At 36.8% G+C, this 20,552-nt stretch overlaps 1 protein-coding gene across 6 annotated transcripts in view; it reads right to left on the bottom strand.

Annotated features, from left to right (window-relative positions):
- Positions 1–20,552, bottom strand: part of NOX4 (NADPH oxidase 4) — a 175,299-nt gene that overhangs the window by 13,989 nt on the left and 140,758 nt on the right. For 4 of the 6 annotated variants that reach the window (XM_030828912.1, XM_003254496.3, XM_003254499.4 and 1 more), the window contains 2 exons: positions 15,288–15,369; positions 1,769–1,888 (listed from right to left, as the gene is read on the bottom strand). In XM_030828912.1, the coding sequence (XP_030684772.1) occupies positions 1,769–1,888; positions 15,288–15,369 (202 nt within the window). The remainder of the gene's footprint in view (positions 1–1,768; positions 1,889–15,287; positions 15,370–20,552) is intronic. The other 2 variants (XM_030828913.1, XM_003254497.4) reach the window with 1 other exon arrangement.

Here is a 20,552-nt window from a genome sequence, read left to right as displayed (position 1 = left end):
GTCATTTACATTCTAGCATCTGATACAGCACTTACCACGAGACCTAAATGAATTTAATATGCAATATACTGACTCAAGGATATGACATACTTCATGAATTTAGGCGTTTAAGTGTTCAATGAATTTAAGTGTGAATAATATTCACAAGTGTGCATATCATCCATTTCCAGTTGAAGGCCATAACTGAACTGGACCAGAATAATATTGGGATCTGCATCTCAGAACAAAACAAGTTTTCAACTTCCAGTGAATTCTATCACAGACTGAGTAGGGCTCCAAAGGTCATTTAGTCTTGCCCTGGCTTTTTGGCAAAATGAGCCAAAACCATTCCAGAAACTTGGTTGTTTACCCCCTCTTAAAAATCATTAAAGAAAGAGATTTCACAATCATGTACGATGTAATGCATTCCAGCAACTCATAATTCCAAGTTTGGATCCCCATTTATAAAGTAGGCTTGAGGTTAAGAAAATGATCTTCCTTTTTCATAACATTAGGTATCCAAATAACTTGTAATATGTTGTCAGAAACAAACTATTTCTGGCTTAGAACATGATCATTTTTGTAAGAACCTCCAGAAAGTACCAAATTTACATCTAGTATTTAAAACTGAAATAAAATATCATTCAAACACATCACTTAAATTTATTATTGCTTTTTTGGTTCTGCAAAAAAAAAGTAAATGGAATAGATTTGAGAATAACTTTCTACTTTCATTTTGCTTTGTGTTTTCATAAGAATATAAATCAATTAACTTTTGCTTATAATCCTGAAACTAAATAAGTTTTAGTTTAGTATTTCCTGGTCAGACAATTTCACCTTTTTTTTTTTTTTTTTTTTGGCAGAGTCTCGCTCTGTCACCCAGGCTGGAGTGCAGTGGCACCATCTCCCCTCACTGCAACCTCCACCTCCCAGGTTCAAGAGATTCTCGTGCCTCAGCCTCTGGAGTAGCTGGGATTACAGGCAGGCACAACCACGCCTGGTTGATTTTTGCATTGTTAGTAAAGACAGGGTTTCACCATATTGACCAGGCTGGTCTTGAACTCCTGGCCTCAAGCGATCCACCCACCTCGGCCTCCCAAAGTGCTGGGATTACAGGTGTGAGCCAATGTGCCCGGCCACAATTTCACCTTTGAAGTTACTTTCTTTAGTCTGTTGTAAATTTGCTAAGTAATAAATGAAGGAATGATGTGTTCAGTTGTCATCTCAGAAAAGCCTGACCATACTTCAACAATAAACCCAGCCCTTTATTTCCATATCCATTAATGTCTACCTTTTGTCATAATTCTAATATTTTCTGAAATAATTTTATTTATATTTCTCATTGCTTTCTTTTTTACCTGCCCCATTTGAATGTAAGCTTTTCAAGGGCAGGGACTCTGTTTTCATTCATTGCTGTCTTCCCAATACCTGTAAGACCTATTGGCACATGGGTGCTCAAAAATATTTGTTGACTGAATGAATGAGTAGAACCACTTACTGCTGATGAGGACATAGAAAATGAAGGATGGAGGCGAATGACTTTTAACAGAGGAAAAGGATGGAGGAATTCATAACTGTGATATGACATCTTTCTACAAGAGAATATGCTAGGAGCCACAGACCACATGTTGAGAATCACTGAATTATTCCCCTCATCAATCAGTAAATGGAGGTCCTTGATCAACAAGTAGAATAATTCAATAAGGAATTGTTTTACACTAAAAAGAGAGATATCAGAAATATTGGCAGTTCTCTATTTGGATTAACAAAATAGATCAAAATGACATACAACAGGGTGTTGAGTATTGATGCAAATGGAGTTACTCCAATGCCTGCAGCCACGCAGAGGCTGACCTCATAGTTCAGTGATTCCTCAAATGGACTTCCAAAAGGACCATCAATATACAGCCTGTAGAGCAGTCAGAAAAAGGTGGGAAAAAAATGAAAATCAGTGAAATTAATTTTCTGTACCATATAGCAAACTTGCTGAATGCAATCTCTAGGTTTCGTGATGGGTCAGGCCTTATTTCATGGCTTCTCATAGTGATTAGCCTAAAGGAGTAGCAAATGTTGTTTATGAAGTATCAAGATTAAAACAAATACATCTGTTTCTAAGTGTGCCTTTTTTGAGGGAACCATTAATTAAAAGTATAGGGTAATGTAAATATGATCATGCCAGGTAGCTATGGACAAGTTAAAGCTCTGATCATATTAGATTACTATATATGACTAAATTAAAGTAACAATTGCTTTACTGTGTCTAAATTCAATAAACATTTTTTCAATGGCTAGATCAGTACTGGAAATACTTATTTAAACATTTACTATGTGAACAGAAAAATAATAGGAGTAAGGAAAAGAATCTAACACTGTCCCTCCCTCTTGTCCTGGTTGTTCATAAGTATAGAACTTTACTTCCGAACTGATAGTTCTTTAGCTGTAAAGGACAATCATAAGGGAAGCTCTGAAGCTCTAAGTACTCTGCTTATGTTTATATATTCAAGTGTGTGTGTGTGAGACAGAGAGAGAGAGAGAGCATAGAGAAATCCTTCTTAACTGCAATAGAAATGCTAATTGTCCATATAATATTCATCCTCCCATTCTTTCTTAGGAACAGACAATTAATTTTATTCAGGGAAGCAAAAAGTCCAGCCAAAATACTACATTTCTCAGACTCCCTGCATCTGTTTTGGCTGTGTGACTATATTTTGGCCACTGCCTCCTCCTTCCTACTCGTCTGCTTTCTGAGCTACACACCCACACACACACCCTCCCCACTCCCCACAAAGCTACTCTTTGGTGTTTTGAAATAACTTTGGACAGGACGACTAGAACTCAGCGTTCTAGTCATTTACTAAGGCTGGGATTCCAGAAAAGTAATTTGTCCTCTCTAAACTGGATTTCTTTCATCTTTAAAAGGGTCAATAAGATGGGATGCTACAGAAAAAAAGAATGCTAAGAATTATAGAGGGCCACACAAATATTAGAAATACATTTTGTTAACGGCATCAACGAGTGCCTACAGTATACTGACAGGCCTTCTGGGAGGCCCAGTATTGATGCAAGAAATGGGCTAAGTCCAGTATGAACTGGGAAATGTAGGTGGGAATTTGGTTTTAAGGCCCTTAGAGAATCAGTTGTTTTTCATTTGAAATGTTTTTTTTTTTTTTTTTTTTTTTTTTTTTTTTTTTTTTTTTTTTGTACCAGGAGAGAGAAAATTTTGCTTTTCTTGGAAAAAATAAGAAGATAAAATTACTAGTATTTGATTACTTCTAGTTTTTTGAGGGAGATGGAAATGGAAACTGCTTAAATCACTTTTTTTATGTATTTAATCTGATTAATGTGTGAAATACACTGCCTTTCATTTATGAGCAGTGACTTTCTCCCTATCATAGTACATGTTCTTTAAAAGAATGTTATGTTGCTATTATCATAATATATATAACCAGATTGTAGAAATTAAAGGCAACTCTTTAAAGACTTGCTATAACACAGTAGAGATGAAATCAACTTCATGTATTTTTAAATTTCAGTTGATGACTAATGAAAAGATCCTTTATGAAGGATTGTGGATCTAAGATAATTCTAAGAATAAGAGATATCTTCTTCCCTGACCCCCTTAAAAGTATATAAACATTTTTTGACATTTAAGTTTTTCCTTTGAAATGAGAATTTATTTATATTTTAAAAAACTGACTTAAATCTTTTATTAAGGTTAATGAGTTTCAAGCTACATTTCTGTTTTATGTGGCTGAATGTGAATATCCTTGTTAAAGCTTTTAACATGGTGTCTGAACATAGTGAGAACCTGATAAATATTAGATATTTAAGAATAATATAATAAATATTATTATTAAAAGTAAAGGTTTGTGATTTACAACACTTAATGTTCATGTAAGTGTAAATTTTTGAAAAATATTTGCCTTTTAAAATCTTCTCTGATCATCTGTCACTTTAAAAAGTTCTTTTAATTAATAAAAAATTTCAAGGGTCTGGTGCAGTGGCTCACACCTGTAATCCCAGCACTTTGGGAGGCTGAGGCAGGAGGATTGCTTAGGGCCAGAATTTTGAGCCCAGCCTGAGCAACAAAATGAGATCCTTGTCTTAAGTATTAGCTGGGCACAGTGGCACATGCTTGTAATCCCAGGTACTAGGGAGGCTGAGGCAGGAGGATAGCTTGAGTCCAGGAGGTTGAGACTGCAGTGAGCTATGATCATACCACTGCACTCCTGCCTGGGTGACAGAGTAAAACTCAGTGTCCAAAATTTTTTTCTTTTTCAAGACATGCCTGAGACTCTTACCTCAGAAACCTAAAATAAGCTATATTAACAATGGATACTTTTCACTGAACATTTAGTCCAAGGTTGGTACTGAATGTTCTATGTATACCTTCACTGTTAAGCCACACAACAACTTTCATAGGAAAGTATAATGCCTATTTTATTGCACTGGGAACTAAAACTCAAAAAGGTTAAATAATTTTCTTAAGGTCACACTTATATTAAGGGGGCATGACTTTTACTAAATTCATTCTAACTCCAAAGCTTAGTTTGTTAATAATCAGATAATAATCTTTACAATTACCAATTATTTTGGTGAAGGGTATTATATAAAGGTAAAAACAAAAAAAAAGGTTCCAGGACAATTATCTAACGGTTCTCTCTTCATGTAGGAAAAAAGTGAGTGTGAAAAACTATTCCTCAGGAGAGGATGGTATTGCAGTTTTAGACCATTCTAGTCTGAGATAATCATATCAATAGAAATAACAAACAAAAGGAGTGAGTTTAAAAAGCCCACGATGGTTGTTCCTTGATGGCTTTCAAATTTTACTGTGTATCAGAATTTCCTGTAGGGCTTGTTAAAATTCTAGGCCCTACCCCGAGACCTGCTGACTCAGAAGTCTGAGCATTTGTAGTTTCCACCATTCCCCCAGGAGCTACTGATGTTGCTGATAGAGCAGGTAAGGAGGATAAGGAGTGAGCTAGTGCAGGTGGTGATTTTACAGAGGGTCTCCAGCTTAGGATGGTTCAATTTAAAATTTTTTGACTTTATGATGGAGTGAAAGCAATATGTATTCAATAGGGACTGTACTTAAAATTTTGAATTTTGACCTTTTCCTGCACTAGTGGTATTTGATACAATATTCTCTCATGATGCTGGGCAGCTGCCACAGCTTCCAGCCAGACACATGATCATGAGCTTAAACAACCAATACTGTACTCTACAGTGTACAGCAGCATTCAATACAGGTAAGTAATTTTTTCAATCTCTGCCCCTTTCCCTCCCACATCTTGTATTCCTCAGTGTCTATTGTTTCCATCTTCATGTCTATGTGTACCCAATGTTTAGTTTTCTGTTTTTGCACGTAAACATAAATAAACACAAATAACCTATTTTCATCTCAATAGACGCAGAAAAAGTTTTCGATAAAATCCAACATCGCTTTACGGTAAAAACCCTCAATCAACTAGGCATATAAGGAACATATCTCAAAATAATAAGAGCCATCTATGACAAACCCACAACCAACACGATCCTGAATTGGCAAAAGATGGATGTATTTCCCTTGAGAACTAGAACAAGACAAGGACGCCCACTCTCACCACTCTTGTTCAACATAGCACTGGAAGTCCTAGCCAGAGCAATCAAGTAGGAGAAAGAAAGGAAAGGCATCCAAATAAGAAAAGAAGTCATACTATCTCTCTTTGCTGATGATTTGCTTCTATACCTAGAAAAACCTACTCTGCCAAGAGAACTGATAAATGACTTCAGTAGTTTCAGTATATAAAGTCAATGCACAAAAATCAGCATCATTTCCATATACCAGTAATGTTCAAGCTGAGAGCCAAATCAAGAACTCAATCCCACTTACAACAATTTGTAATTATTATTTAATGCCATCTCATGTTAAAATAAAAGCAATATTGTTTGAAAAAAACCAATTTGATGTTTATCTCTTGGAATTCTGAATGATTCAGTCGAGGCCTTACAAATTAATTAATTTAAAGTCTGCAAGGATAAAAATTCTTTGGCAAGGAGTCCCCATGAAATAATCATGCCAACAAAATTATACTCCAATAACCATTACGAATGGATACATTTAATATAAGATTTTTAACAAAGGAAGGACTTCAGGCTACTTTGTCGACTGACAATTTCTGCCTAAAAATAAAAAAAAAAAAAAAACCAAATAAACAACAAAAATCCCTCAAACCTAAAAACTAAAGAGTCTGAAAAGATGTATGGCAGCTGAATGCAGGATGGGGTAACAAAGAAAGAAAATGGCTCTCAAAGGCACTAGATGGAGAATCACCTGCGCTTAATCTATCTCCAGAAAGTGGCTACTTCCCAACTTGTTCTGAAATTTTAGCCACCTAACCTCCAGCTGTAGACTAAGCTTGGCCCTATCCTTCAACCAATTCTTGTCTGAGTCAGGAACGAGTTGTGCTCTCAGTCAGCACTAAGGCTTGTTTATTGCTTGCTCATTAGCCTTGCCCTAACACAGCTTCTTGACTTACATCTCTGAGCCAAAATCTTTACAATTTAAGCGGTACCTCAGTTTTATAGTCCTGATGACAGGGTTTTGCCTTGTGAATCCCAGCCCAGGGGTCGGAATCCACTACCTGCTAATAGACCAGCATCCTTTGGACATCCTACTTGCCTAGTTTTGCAAACATCAATAGCATTAGGCATTCTTATAACTACATTCCACACTCTAGTCAGAATACTACCTTTTAGATCTCTTGCCATCCAGGTATTGGAATTTCACATGCTATATAAAAGAAAACCTAAATTTAAGGATTAGAAGATGAAAGATAGTAATTCTTTTTTTTTTTTTTTTGAGAGGGAGTCTCACTCTGTCGCCCAGGCTGGAGTGCAGTGGCGCAATCTCGGCTCACTGCAAGCTCCGCCTCCCGGGTTCACGCCATTCTCCTGCCTCAGCCTCCCGAGTAGCTGGGACTACAGGCGCCCGCCACCACGCCCGGCTAATTTTTTTTGTATTTTTAGTAGAGACGGGGTTTCACCATGGTCTTGATCTCCCGACCTCGTGATCCGCCCGCCTCGGCCTCCCAAAGTGCTGGGATTACAAGCGTGAGCCACCGCGCCCGGCCTGAAAGATAGTAATTCTTTAATGAAAGACAATATGTATACTGTGGAAAATCTTATGAATTACTGTGCTTGTAGAAACTGTACCAGAATAACCACTACACCAGAAATAGGCAGACACACAAGGGAAAGGGCCCCTTCCTGACTAATCCAAGCAGAGCATATCACCCAGAACCACCTCTACCAGACAGGGCAATGCATCCCTTCTGACAGGATTTAGAATGGATCGAAGATACAAAAGCAGCCCACACGGCAGAGCCTTTCCCCCTGCCCTGAGGCAAGCAATCGCTGTGAAAAATGGCCGAACAGAGCTGACAATGAGAATGGTGATGAGAATTCACTTTTGCAAGAGGCCAGGTGCTTTCTATGATTTTATTTAAATACCACAAAGACTTACAAGAAAGAATTGTGTCACACATTGGGCATTCCTCAAAGCAACATTAGAAGGAAGGTTTCTCCATTATCATCATTTGTAATACAGAACAAAAAGTCAACATAAAGATGCTCAGATTGCCACTCTCCCTCAATCATGAGGACTTAAACAAGAACGTGACTCAAGTGAAAAAGCTTGAAGCCACCCAAAGCTCTTTCCTTCTCCCTCTCTCTCCTCCTCTCCTTCCATAATAGTCATCACATTCTGTTAATTATGCCTCCTAACACCCTTAGACATCTATCTGAACTTCCATATTACTATTACCACACTATGAATCCATTATCATTTCCTGCCTGAATATGAAATTGCCAACTAGCTAGTGTGCTGGCCCCATGTGGTACCTCATGTACCTCTGTAGTTTCATGAGAAATCTATAAACATGTAAGTCTAATTATCTTTCTCCTTGGCTTAAAATCCTTTCATGGGTCTTCATTGTCTTTACAACAAAGTCCAAGGTCGTTTAAGTGGCAGTCCAGGCCAGAAGCAATGGCTCATATCTGTAATCCCAATATTTTGGGAGGCTGAGGTGGGATGATTGCTTGAGGCTAGGAGTTCAAGACCAGCCTGTGCAACAAAGACCAGGCCTGTGAAACAAAGACCAGGCCTGTGATAACAATGTGATAAGACCTATGTCTCTGGCCGGGTGTGGTGGCTCATGCCTGTAATCCCAGCATTTTGGGAGGTCAAGGCAGGTGGATCACCAGAATCAGGAGTTCAAGACTAGCCTGGCCAACCAATATGGTGAAACCTTGTCTCTACTAAAAATACAAAAATTAGCTGGGCGTGGTAGCACGTGCCTGTAATCCCAGCTACTTGGGAGGTTGAGGCAGGAAAATTTCTTGAATCTGGGAGGCAGAAGTTGCAGTGAGCAGAGATCATGCCATTGCACTCCAACCTGGGTAACAGAGTAAGACTCCATCTCAAAAAAAAAAAAAAAATCGGCCGGGCGCGGTGGCTCATGCCTGTAATCCCAGCACTTTGGGAGGCCAAAGCGGGCGGATCACGAGGTCAGGAGATCGAGACCATCCTGGCTAACATGGTGAAACCCCGTCTCTACTAAAAATACAAAAAATTAGCCGGGCGAGGTGGCAGGAGCCTGTAGTTCCAGCTACTTGGGAGGCTGAGGCAGGAGAATGGCGTGAACCCCGGGGGGCAGAGCCTGCAGTGAGCCGAGATCGCGCCACTGCACTCTAGCCTGGGTGAAAGAGCGAGACTCCATCTCAAAAAAAAAAAAAAAAAAAAAAAAATCCATGTCTCTAAAAAAAAATTATATATATATATATGCCAGGCCTGGTGGCATATACCTGTGTTCCCAGCTACACTGAAGGCTAAGGCAGGAGGTTCGCTTAAGCCCAAGATGTTGAGGTTGCAGTGGGCTGTGCTTACACCACTGCACTACAGCCTGAGTGACAGAGTGAGACCGTGCCTCAGAAAACAAAAGGTATTCTAGGCTCTGTCCACATTTCTCCTTATACCTTGACTCCAAGTGTATGTGTGTTTGCACATGCATGCACGCACATGCTCCACACATACACAGTTTTCAGCCACCTGGAAGTAATCCCTCAATGACCCACCACTTCTAAGTTAAGTATAATTTGAGGGGCCAAACAAATTTGGACTGGAGACCCAGCTCTGCCATGTGACTTTGGGTAGGGCATTTACCTCTTTGAATCTCAGTTCTCTTATCTGTAAAATTAGGGAAACAGTACTACCTAACTTATAGAGGAATAGTAAGAATTAAATTAATAATGCATATAAAGCACAATTCCTGGCATGTGTAGTGTTCATTATGTGTTACTATTATAAACAAAAATAACTTGGGCCAGGCACAGTGGCTCACACCTGTAATCCCAGCATTTTGGGAGACCAAGACGGGTAGATCACCAGGTCAGGAGTTCGAGACCAGCCTGGTCACTATGGTGAAACTTTGTCTCTATTAAAAATACAAAAATTAGCCCGGTGTGGTGGAGCATGCCTGTAAACCCTTCTACTTGGGAGGCTGAGGCAGAAGAATCATTTGAACCCGGGATTTGGAGCTTGCAGTGAGCCGAAATCACACCACTGCACTCCAGCCTGGGCTACAGAGTGAGACTCTGTCTAAAAAAGAAAAGAAAAGAAAAGAACTTGGCTCAGGTTCAGATGAAAAATACATTACAGACATGCAGATTGAACAGAAATTATTGAAGATGGATGATGTCTTGAAGAAGAACTCAAAACTTGGCTAGGAAAGAGAAAGGAGGATAAGCTGGAGAACAGACTGTGGAAAGGTCATCTGAGGCTTTGCAGTTTAAGGGTATTACCCAAAATCACCATTTGAAGTCATTTGTATGTAGCCCATTAGAAATGAGATTGAGGTAGGACATTGCTTTTATTGTCCAAACAATCAAGGTTGTTCTTTGGCAGCAAACCAAGTCAAAAAAGAACAGCTCTAAAATTTGTCATAAATGATATTCCCCTCTCTAAACAGTTCTGGTATTAGGAAGCTCAGAGAACTTGATCTTTATGAGAACCAAGTAGAAACAGTTTATTCCTGTATTTTCACAATATTTTTACATACATTGTGGTTAAAACTTCCAGAGCCACTGGGTCATGTTTTGCTGGTTTAATTGCCAAAATGGTTGCAAGTAATTTGTGGATAAAATTATATCAGATGTACTTAAACATTTCACATGTCCAAGCTGTATTTACAAGGATAAAGATATATTATAACTACTCTCTAGTCTACATATGTTATAAACCTAAATCCCTCAGAGTTTATTAGCAATAAAACTTATTTCTTTATCTCCATTTATTTCCTCCAACCTATAAATCAACAATATGCATTTTATATTAGATGCCCATTCTTTTTTTATTCCTTTCCACTCATCTATCTCTTTCTGACAACTGTCACACCTATTCATGCTCTGAGAATTTTCATGGAGCAATGTCTACAATTACATCCTCATGAGAATGGATGCCTGGCTTTGGCAATGGGTCAAATAAGAACTCACAAATGTAAAAATTGATTAATGAACATTCTTGTATTTTAGAAGAGTGTTCCCAAGCACCATTGCAGGTGATATTTTTTAAATACCTTTCCTTTAAACATACACATACATACACATATACATTTCAGAACTAGTGAGTTCTTTTCATGAATATTTTTCACCTAAATAAAGGACATACATTTCCATATTTCATTATTTGTTAGATGTCTCTTGGTAACAGGAAGTTAAAGATTATAGGGACACTATGTTGACTAAATAGAAACCCCAGTCCAAATCCAAACTACCACAGCTCACACTAAACAGTGCACAATGGGTCCATGTTAGTGATGTTATGATCTACGTTGGTTATGCAATGATCTGTAAATACTCTGTGATATAGTATAATTTTATAAGGCAAGGAATTGCTTTGTAACCCATATTTTAGGTCTTAAAACATATTTCAATCAGAAAAATTAGGAAAAAATCTCAATGTAGATATATATAACAGTGGTTGTGAATGAAATACATTCTAATTGTTTGACTTATTTTTCAACTTCACAGGAGTTTTTTTGTTACAAAGCTACAAATTCTTTGACTTTCAGTTACCTGCAATGATGAATAAATGTGTGTGTTCTGACTGCAACTACCAACCATTTCTCCTTCTCATTCTCTTACCTGGGACCATCCTCTTCCCTGAGACAAAACAATATTGAATTTAGGCCAATTAACAACTCTAAAATGGCCTCTAAGTTTCAAGTGAAAGGAGAGTTGCATGTCTCTGACTTCAATCAAAAATTGGACATAATTAAACTTAGTGAGGAAGGCATGTTGAAAGCTGAGATAGGCATAAAGTTAGACTTCTTGTGCCAAACAGTGAGCCAAATTGCTAACGCAAGGGAAAAAGTTTTTGAAGAAAATTAAAAGTGCTACTTCAGTGAACATATGAATAATAAGAAAGCAAAACAGCCTTATTGCTGATATGGAGAAAGTTTTAGTGGTCTGGATGATTAAACCAGCCACAACACAACATTCTCTTAAGCCCAAAGACTAATCCAGAACAAGGCCCTAACTCTCCTCTATTCCATGAAGGCTGACAGAGATGTGGAAGCTGCAGAAGAAAAGTCTGAAGCTAGAAGAGGTTGGTTCATGAGGCTTAAGAAAAGAAGCCATCTCTATAATATAAAAGTTCAAAGCAAAGCAGCAAGTGCTGATGGAGAAGCTGCAGTATATTATCCAGAAGACCTATCTGACATAATAGATGAAGGTGACTACACTAAACAACAGATTTTCAATGTAGACAAGACAGCCATCAAGTGGTAGATGCCATCTACGGTATTCACAGCTGGAAAGGAGCAGTCAATGCCTGGATTCAAAGCTTCAAAGGATAGACTGACTCTTGTCTATGGACTAACGTAGCTGGTCACTTTAAGTTGAAGCCAATGCTCATTTACCATTCTGAAAAACTTAAGGACCATAAGAATTATGCTAAATCTACTCTGTCTGTACTCTATAAATAAAAGAACAAAGTCCAGATGAAAACACATCTGTTTATAGATAGCATGGTTTACTGAATATTTTAAGTCCACCAGAAAAAAAAAAAAAAGATTCTATCCAAAGTATTACTACTCACATAGGCAGTAAGCAAAGCTCACACCAGAACAATAACAATGAAATGGATTCAACCTAAGTGTCCATCAATAGATGATTGGATAAAGAAAATACTGTATATATACATAATCAAATACTATTCAGGAAAAAAAAGAACAAAATAATGACTTTTGAATCAATATGGATAAAACTGGAGACCATTACCCTGAATGAAATAACTCAGACACAGAAAGTCAAATACTTCATGTTCTCACTTAAAAGTGGGAGCTAGATGATGTGTACATATGGACATAGAGTATGGAATGATAGACAGTGGAGACTTGAAAGGTTGCAGGGGGGCTAGGAAGTGGGTGAATAATGAGAAATTACTTAATGCATACAATGTATGTTATTCTGGTGATGGATACCCTAAAAGCCCTGACTTGGCTACTACACAATCTATCCATGTATCAAAATTACATATGTACCACATAAATTTATACAGATAAATGTTTAAAATTACTGCTCATTGACAATGCACCTAGTCAACCAAGAGCTATGACGTAGATGTACAAGGAGGTGAATGTTGTTTGCAGGCCTGCTAACATTACATCCATTTTGCCATCCATGGATCAAAGAGAAATTCTGACTTTCAATTGTTATTATTTAAGAAATACTTTTCATAAGGCTATAGCTACCATAGACAGTGATGCCTCTGGTAGATCTGGGCAATGTAAATTTAAAAACACCCTGAAAATTATTCACCTTCTGGGTGCTATTAAGAACATTCATGATTCATGGGAGGAAGTCATAATATCAACATTAACAGGAGTTTGGAAGAAGTGATTTGAGCCCTCATGGATAACTTTGAGGGGTCCATGACTTCAGTGGAGGAAGTAACTACAAACATAGTATAAATAGAGAACTAGAATTACAAGTGGAGCCTGAATATATGATTGAATTGCTGCAATCTCATGATATAATGTTAATAAATGAAAAGTTGCTTACTATGGATGAGTAAATAAAGTAGTTTTGGTTTTGTTGTTTGTTTGTTTTGTTTGTTTTGTTTTGCTTTTGGAGATGGAGTTTCACTCTGTTGCCCAAGCTGGAGCGCAGTGGCACAATCTCAGCTCACTGCAACCTCTACCTCCTCGGTTCAAGCAATTCTCCTGCCTCAGCCTCCCAAGTAGCTGGAAATACAGGCATGTGCCACCACACCTGGCTAATTTTTGTATTTTTAGTAGAGATGGGGTTTCACCATGTTGGCCAAGCTGGTCTCAAACTCCTGCCCTCAGGTGATCCACCCGCCTCAGCTTCCCAAAGTGCTGGGATTACAGGAAGAAAGTAGTTTTTTTTTTTTTTTTTTTTGAGGTAAAAACTACTCCTGGTAAAGAAGCTATGAAAATGCTGAAATGACAACAAAAGATTTAGGATATTACAAAATTTACTTGATAAGGCAACAGCAGAGTTTGAGAGGATTGAGTACAATTTTTAGAGAAGTTAGGCTGTGGGTAAAATGCTATCAAACAGCATCACACGCTACAGAGAAATCTTTTGTAAAAGGAAGAGCCAACTGATGCAGCAAACTTCATGGTTTTATGCTGAGAAATTGCCGCAGGTGCCCCTACCTTTAACAAGCACCTTCCTAATCAGTCAGCAACCACCAACATCGAGGAAAGATCCTCTACCAGCAAAAAGTTTATGACTTGCTGAAGGCTGAGATGATTGTTAGCATTTTTAACAATAAAGTATATTTTAATTAAGGGATGTACATAGTATTTCTAGATATATCTAGGCTACTGCACACTTAAAAGACTACAGAATACTGTTAAAGTTACTTTTATATGCACCGAGAAACTAAAAAAAAAAGTGTGACAGCTTTATTGCAGTTTTGGCTTTATTGCAGTATTGACTTTATTGCAGTGGCCTAGAATCAAACCCACAATATCTCTGAGGTATTCCTGTAGCTGCAAATAGATAACCAACTGACAAACTACTGTGACTACCCTCTTCAAGCAAAGGCATTAGGCAAACTGTAAGCCTAAGAGGCAGAAAAGCAGGCATCATCAGCCTCTGCCAACAGCCACTGTAAGTAAAAATACAAATAGGCGTGCACCAATCCATTTGGGCACATTCATGCTCCTGGTCAACATGTACATAGAGAGCAAAGTATGCATTCAAGGCTGTATAGGCACATGTATGTCTTTGTGTGTGCTATCAGGGGATTGCAAGTTTATTGCTAAAAATTAAGCCTGGATTAAAATTTGAAACAATGCACAAGCAATATAATTAGGATTCTACATTTATTTTTATGATTATAATTAAGTGAGTATTATCAAAGCTAAGTATTAGAGGGGAAATAATTTCCCCAGAAAGCAAAGTTTATGAAGACTTGAAAAAATTCTCAAAGCGATCAAAGAATTTGGCATAGTGATTAGATGAAATATGTATAAACCAAATTCTATTCCTTTAAGTTGATGGCCTTCCTTTTCTATTTCAGATATTAGTTTATTCTTTGGCCTGTTGCACACTATTAAAGAGAGTTAAACACTCATAGGGGAGGCCCCAAGATGCCACAGGAATGATCAAGATTCAGCATGCATCAGTCTTTAGGGAAGGAGATGTGTTGTAAGAGTCCTGGTATTTCCTTAACCTTCAGGAAGATGAAGGCATATTCCTTCAACAAGGACATATGCTTGGGGCATCTATGAGAAGGAAAGATCTGCTACATATAACAAAGCTTCAGAAGATTTCACTTCCCCAGTTTTCAATATGATAAATAAGAATATATAGAGATTGTTAAAAATCATATCTAGCCCGTGGCTATTTTCAAAATGACTTGCTACAATATAAATGAATCCTTGCATTTAAAGGACAGTAAATAGAAAACCAGATGAGGTATCACTGACAAAATACTGTCCCTGTTGATACGGCATCAAGCAAAAAGAACCAGACACAGATGCACACAACACGTTGTCTGCACTGTGCAGCAGCTCCTCAGTCAAAGCTGGGTTGCAATTAAAAGTAAGTATTTCTTCTATGACCCAGCTGCAAGGAGCCTGAGAAATTATATTTCAGAAGATGTCTTAGTTAGGGTAAGTTATTCAGGATTTTCAGAAATCTTAAGAAAGTTTACATTTTGTTTTTGCCGCCCAAATCTCTCCCAGCACTATGCCCATTGCCTCATCAAAACCCAGTGAACTCCTTTTGCTTACTTGGGATAATTTCTAGATTGAATGAACGGCAGAATTTCGGAGTCTTGACTAGATGGAGGCAGTAGTAAATCTCGAAATCGTTCTGTCAAAAGAAAAATAAACATCAAGCTGTGAAAAGATAAAAGTCAAGAAAATAATTTCAAAATGGAAGTATTTCCTATTGGTTTATTTTGTTAGCCATTTTGACTGTATATTCATCCTTTATTAGAAATTTACCCACCATTTTATGTATTACTAATATATATATAGTATATGTATGTGTGTGTGTGTGTGTATATATATATATGGATGGATTATAATATTTTAATCATAAATACATATGTAGCCATTAAGGATAAATAGGTATAAATATATAAATAATATATTTTCATATATATATTTATTTTAAATATATAAAATTAAGCCTGGATTAATATCTGAAATAGTTATATTTATCCTATAAATATTTATAATATATACATTTCTACATATACATATTTCTCATATATAAATATAAAAATACATATCTTTTTTCCTTAATGGTAACATATCTTTATGATCAAATCTTATCATTGAAAGGTTAGGGAACACATACATGACCAATAAACATACTAAGAGATGCACAGTCTCATTAGTAACCCATGCAATGTGAATCAAAACCAGACACCATTAAGTAGCATTTATGTCATGTAGCTGTCAATTGACAGAAATTAGTCTCCCAAGACCAAGTGTTGGAGAGGATGTTGATCAACCTAAGCTCTTATACACTGCTGGTGGGAGTCCAAATTGGTACAATAGCTTTTGAAGACAAGTTGGCATTATCATTTAAGTTTTACTTTTGCACAGTCTGTGGCCCAATATTTCCATTCTCAGGGATACACCTTGCAGAAACTTTCACATGTGTCTTAGACAGCAAGTATGAGAATGTTCACAGTAGCACCACTCATAGAACAACATAAATGGAAGCAGCTCAGTTGCTCATTGACATGAGATAATGGACTTTTGTGCTTATTCACAAAATGAAGTACTAACTGAAGTGAAACTGAATGATTTCAGTTACAAATAAAAACATAATGAATCATATTAATATAATGTTGACTGAAATAAAATCTCAGCAGATTACATATAACAGAACATAATTTTTATTGAGTTAAAAAAACTAAGCAATGTATTATTTAAGTATGATATATATGAAATAAAGCAAACCAATTAAAAAGGAAGGACATGCAAAATTCAGAATAATGATTATCTTTTAGGAAAGGTAGGGGGATGAAATAGGAGAGAAGCAAAAGGGCAAATGTAAGTAATTGTTGGTGTTTCATATGTATTAATTGTAATATCAAAAATGAAGAAATGAATGAGTGAATGATGACCAGGAAAAGACCAATAATGACTGCATATCATGAGCTAAGAATTGATTTAGTAAACTTCAGTGCATATGAATTCATAATGAAGAAAAGAGAGAAAATAGGAAGGGGAGGGGAAGAGGAAGGGAGAAAGAAAAGGGAAAAAAAGAAAGACAAAGGAAAAAATCCTAGATGTTACCTTGGAAATACTTACACTGCATAGCTATCTGCATGGCATAGAGTATGCACATTTTCAGGAATAGGTATGCATTACCTCTAAAGTCATACCTATGGAAAGGCATCCTTGATCCCTCCATTACTTTTTTGTTCTCTCTTCCTGCCCAGTTTGGAATAGGCTGGAACTACTGTATACTCCCAGTACGCCTTGTGCTTCCACCTTCACAGAATTTATCACACTATGTTTTATTATTATATGTATTTATCTCTCTATCCCTCTTTCTTCTTCTAGTAGATGAGAATTGTTCCACCAAGATACAGAACACTATCTAATACATAATTAAGGCACTGGATAAATATTTGTTGAAGAAATATTTCCAACATCTATTTTTACTGGACAGAGAAAACTGTTTGTTAAGGTTAATCATAATAACTCCCAGCAGAGACCAAACGGTCATATATCAACCATGAACAGCAAGTGGACCCATACTCCTGTCTTGACACAGTCACACAGTCAGGCTTAGATAGTATGCAAAGCTAACACTCCCCAGCTGCAGTAAATCCATCACTCACTGAAGGTGAGCATTTCCACAAAATGATGAAAATACACACTTGATGACAATTGCCATTTCCTAGTTTATGAATAGCTAAATGTTAAATTATTTGGAATATGGCAGTCACAAAGTGGCCAGTGCTTCCTGAGAAGCAGAATGTATATTTTATCTTCATATTTATTAAAACATACTGAATCAGAGATACATAACTGGCTTCTACTGGTTTTTTTTTCTCTCAAAATTCTGACATTTCTTACAATATAGGTGAGGAGGAACTAATGAGATGCAAATACAGATGTGCTTACACTCTGAAGTCTAGAAATCCAAAAAAAATTCTGTTTTTCTCTAATTATACTCTTTAATATTAGTTCATATTTTTAAATATTATATTATTGGCTGATATTTGGGCTGATATTACTCTTTTTAATTTATAAAATTAACATTTCTTTCAATCAAATGACTAGTAAACTTTCTGATGATAAATAACCCTTGGTTTTCAGTCTACTTGCCAGTTAATGGAGTACTCATTAAGTGAGTAACGTGTAATGCTCTATCTTTTCAATTTTTTTCCCACTTAGCCTTTTCCTAAAATGAGTCTTGAAAAATCAAGCCAAAACCCAACAGCAAACAAAAACTTTACATATCAAGTAAAGAACTATTAAATCAAACAGCTATATGTGTTATGATATTCCTTGAAAGGTAATAGTATAAATTAAAGTTTAGTGAATTTCTCCCACACTTGTAAAAGCAAGCAAAAATCGAAATTCTTAGTGCACACAACTGTAATATAATACATCCTTTTCACAGCAATAAGTTTTTCTCTTTTTACATAACCATAAAGGACATATGACAATAATTTCAGAGAAAAGAATCTCTGCAGAAGACATATTGACAGGACTAAAAACACATACACAGATGCACACGTGTGTGTGCACACACACACACAGAGCAAAAGCAGCATAAAAGACATCACTTATAAAGCTATAAGGAAATCTATAACTAATGTTCCTATATTTGGAATATCCTTTAATCAGATTATCATAAATACAAAGAATACCAAGCAAACATATCTTGAATAGCTATCGTGGTTGTCAAAAAGAGTTCATAGGCAGGGCATGGTGGCTCACACCCATAATCCCAGCACTTTGGGAGGCTGAGGCGTGTGGATCACCTGAGGTCAGGAGTTTGAGACCAGCCTGATCAACATGGTGAAACCCTGTCTCTACTAAAGATACAAAAAATTAGTTGGGTGTAGTGGTGGGTGCCTGTAATCCCAGCTACTCAGGAGGCTGAGGCAGGAGAATCACTTGAACCCAGGAGGCGGAGGTTGCAGTGAGCTGAGATCCTGCCATTACACTCCAGCCTGGGCAAGAAAAGCGTAACTTAATCTCAAAAAAAAAAAAAAAAAAGAAAAGAAAAGGAAAGAAAAGAAAAGAAAAGGAAGGGTTCATATATAAACAGAAAACACAGAACTTTAAAAGCATGTCTTTTAAAAAATTTTATTTTTGATAGTTTCTTTTGCTGTGCAGAAGCTCTTTAGTTTAATGAGATCCCATTTGTCGATTTTGGCTTTTGTTGCCATTGCTTTTGGTGTTTTAGACATGAAGTCCTTGCCGACGCCTATGTCCTGAATGGTATTGCCTAGGTTTTCTTGTAGGATTCTAATGGAATGAACAGGCAACCTACAGAATGGGAGAAAATTTTTGCAACCTACTCATCTGACAAAGGGCTAATATCCAGAATCTATAATGAACTCAAACAAATTTACAAGAAAAAAACAAACAACCCCATCAAAAAGTGGGCAGAGGACATGAACAGACACTTCTCAAAAGAAGACATTTATGCAGCCAGAAAACACATGAAGAAATGCTCATCATCACTGGCCATCAGAGAAATGCAAATCAAAACCACAGTGAGATACCATCTCACACCAGTTAGAATGGCCATCATTAAAAAATCAGGAAACAACAGGTGCTGGAGAGGATGTGGAGAAATAGGAACACTTTTACACTGTTGGTGGGACTGTAAACTAGTTCAACCATTGTGGAAGTCCGTGTGGCGATTCCTCAGGGATCTCGAACTAGAAATACCATTTGACCCAGCCATCCCATTACTGGGTATATACCCAAAGGACTATAAATCATGCTGCTATAAAGACACATGCACACGTATGTTTATTGCGGCACTATTCACAATAGCAAAGAGTTGGAACCAACCCAAATGTCCAACAACGATAGACTGGATTAAGAAAATGTGGCACATATACACCATGGAATACTATGCAGCCATCAAAAATGATGAGTTCATGTCCTTTGTAGGGACATGGATGAAACTGGAAAACATCATTCTCAGTAAACTATCGCAAGGACAAAAAACCAAACACCGCATGTTCTCACTCATAGGTGGGAATTGAACAATGAGAACTCATGGACACAGGAAGGGGAACATCACACTCCGGGGACTGTTGTGGGGTGGGGGGAGGGGGGAGGGACAGCATTAGGAGATACACCTAATGCTAAATGACGAGTTAATGGGTGCAGGAAATCAACATGGCACATGGATACATATGTAACAAACCTGCACATTTTGCACATGTACCCTAAAACCCTAAATAAAAAAAAAAAAAAAAAAAAAAAAAAAAAAAAAAAAATTTATTTTTATCATTATATTAATAAATTCTTAAATGTGAACAATTAATTTTATCTTATAAAGGCATACTGATTATTCATTTATTTCTTTATAAAAATAGATAAATGATAACAATTATCCTTAGAAAAGTTCAAGTAAATGGAAAAATTATTTATAGTTATTTAGTCTTTTAGTCTCACAGATTTTTGCCTATCAGTTGTTTAATTAGCATCCTATTGTCTATTTGATTCTGAGGAAAAGGCCAAAATAATTTGATGTTTTATTTGTTAAGTAAAAATAAAGATATATTAATGCTACTTCTTTTGCAGCAAAATGTCAAACCAGATGATCTACTTTCTCAGCAGGCTCAAACTGTTTCTTAAGAAAATGGCACAGTTATCCAAATACTACAGCTCAGTCCTTTCACAGGACTTCTTAGAAGAAATTCATTAAAGCCACTGGAAAAAAAAAAAACAACAGGATTTTCTGGGAAGTGATACTGTGATGAGCTGACTAACGATGTTATAATGTCTGAACATGATTTTCTACCAGTAGGAGATATATCTTAATTAACACAAGCT

The sequence above is a fragment of the Nomascus leucogenys genome, chromosome 15 (assembly GCF_006542625.1).
Source record: "Nomascus leucogenys isolate Asia chromosome 15, Asia_NLE_v1, whole genome shotgun sequence".
NCBI classification, from domain to species: Eukaryota; Metazoa; Chordata; class Mammalia; order Primates; family Hylobatidae; genus Nomascus; species Nomascus leucogenys.
This window is presented reverse-complemented; position numbering and strand designations above follow the sequence as displayed.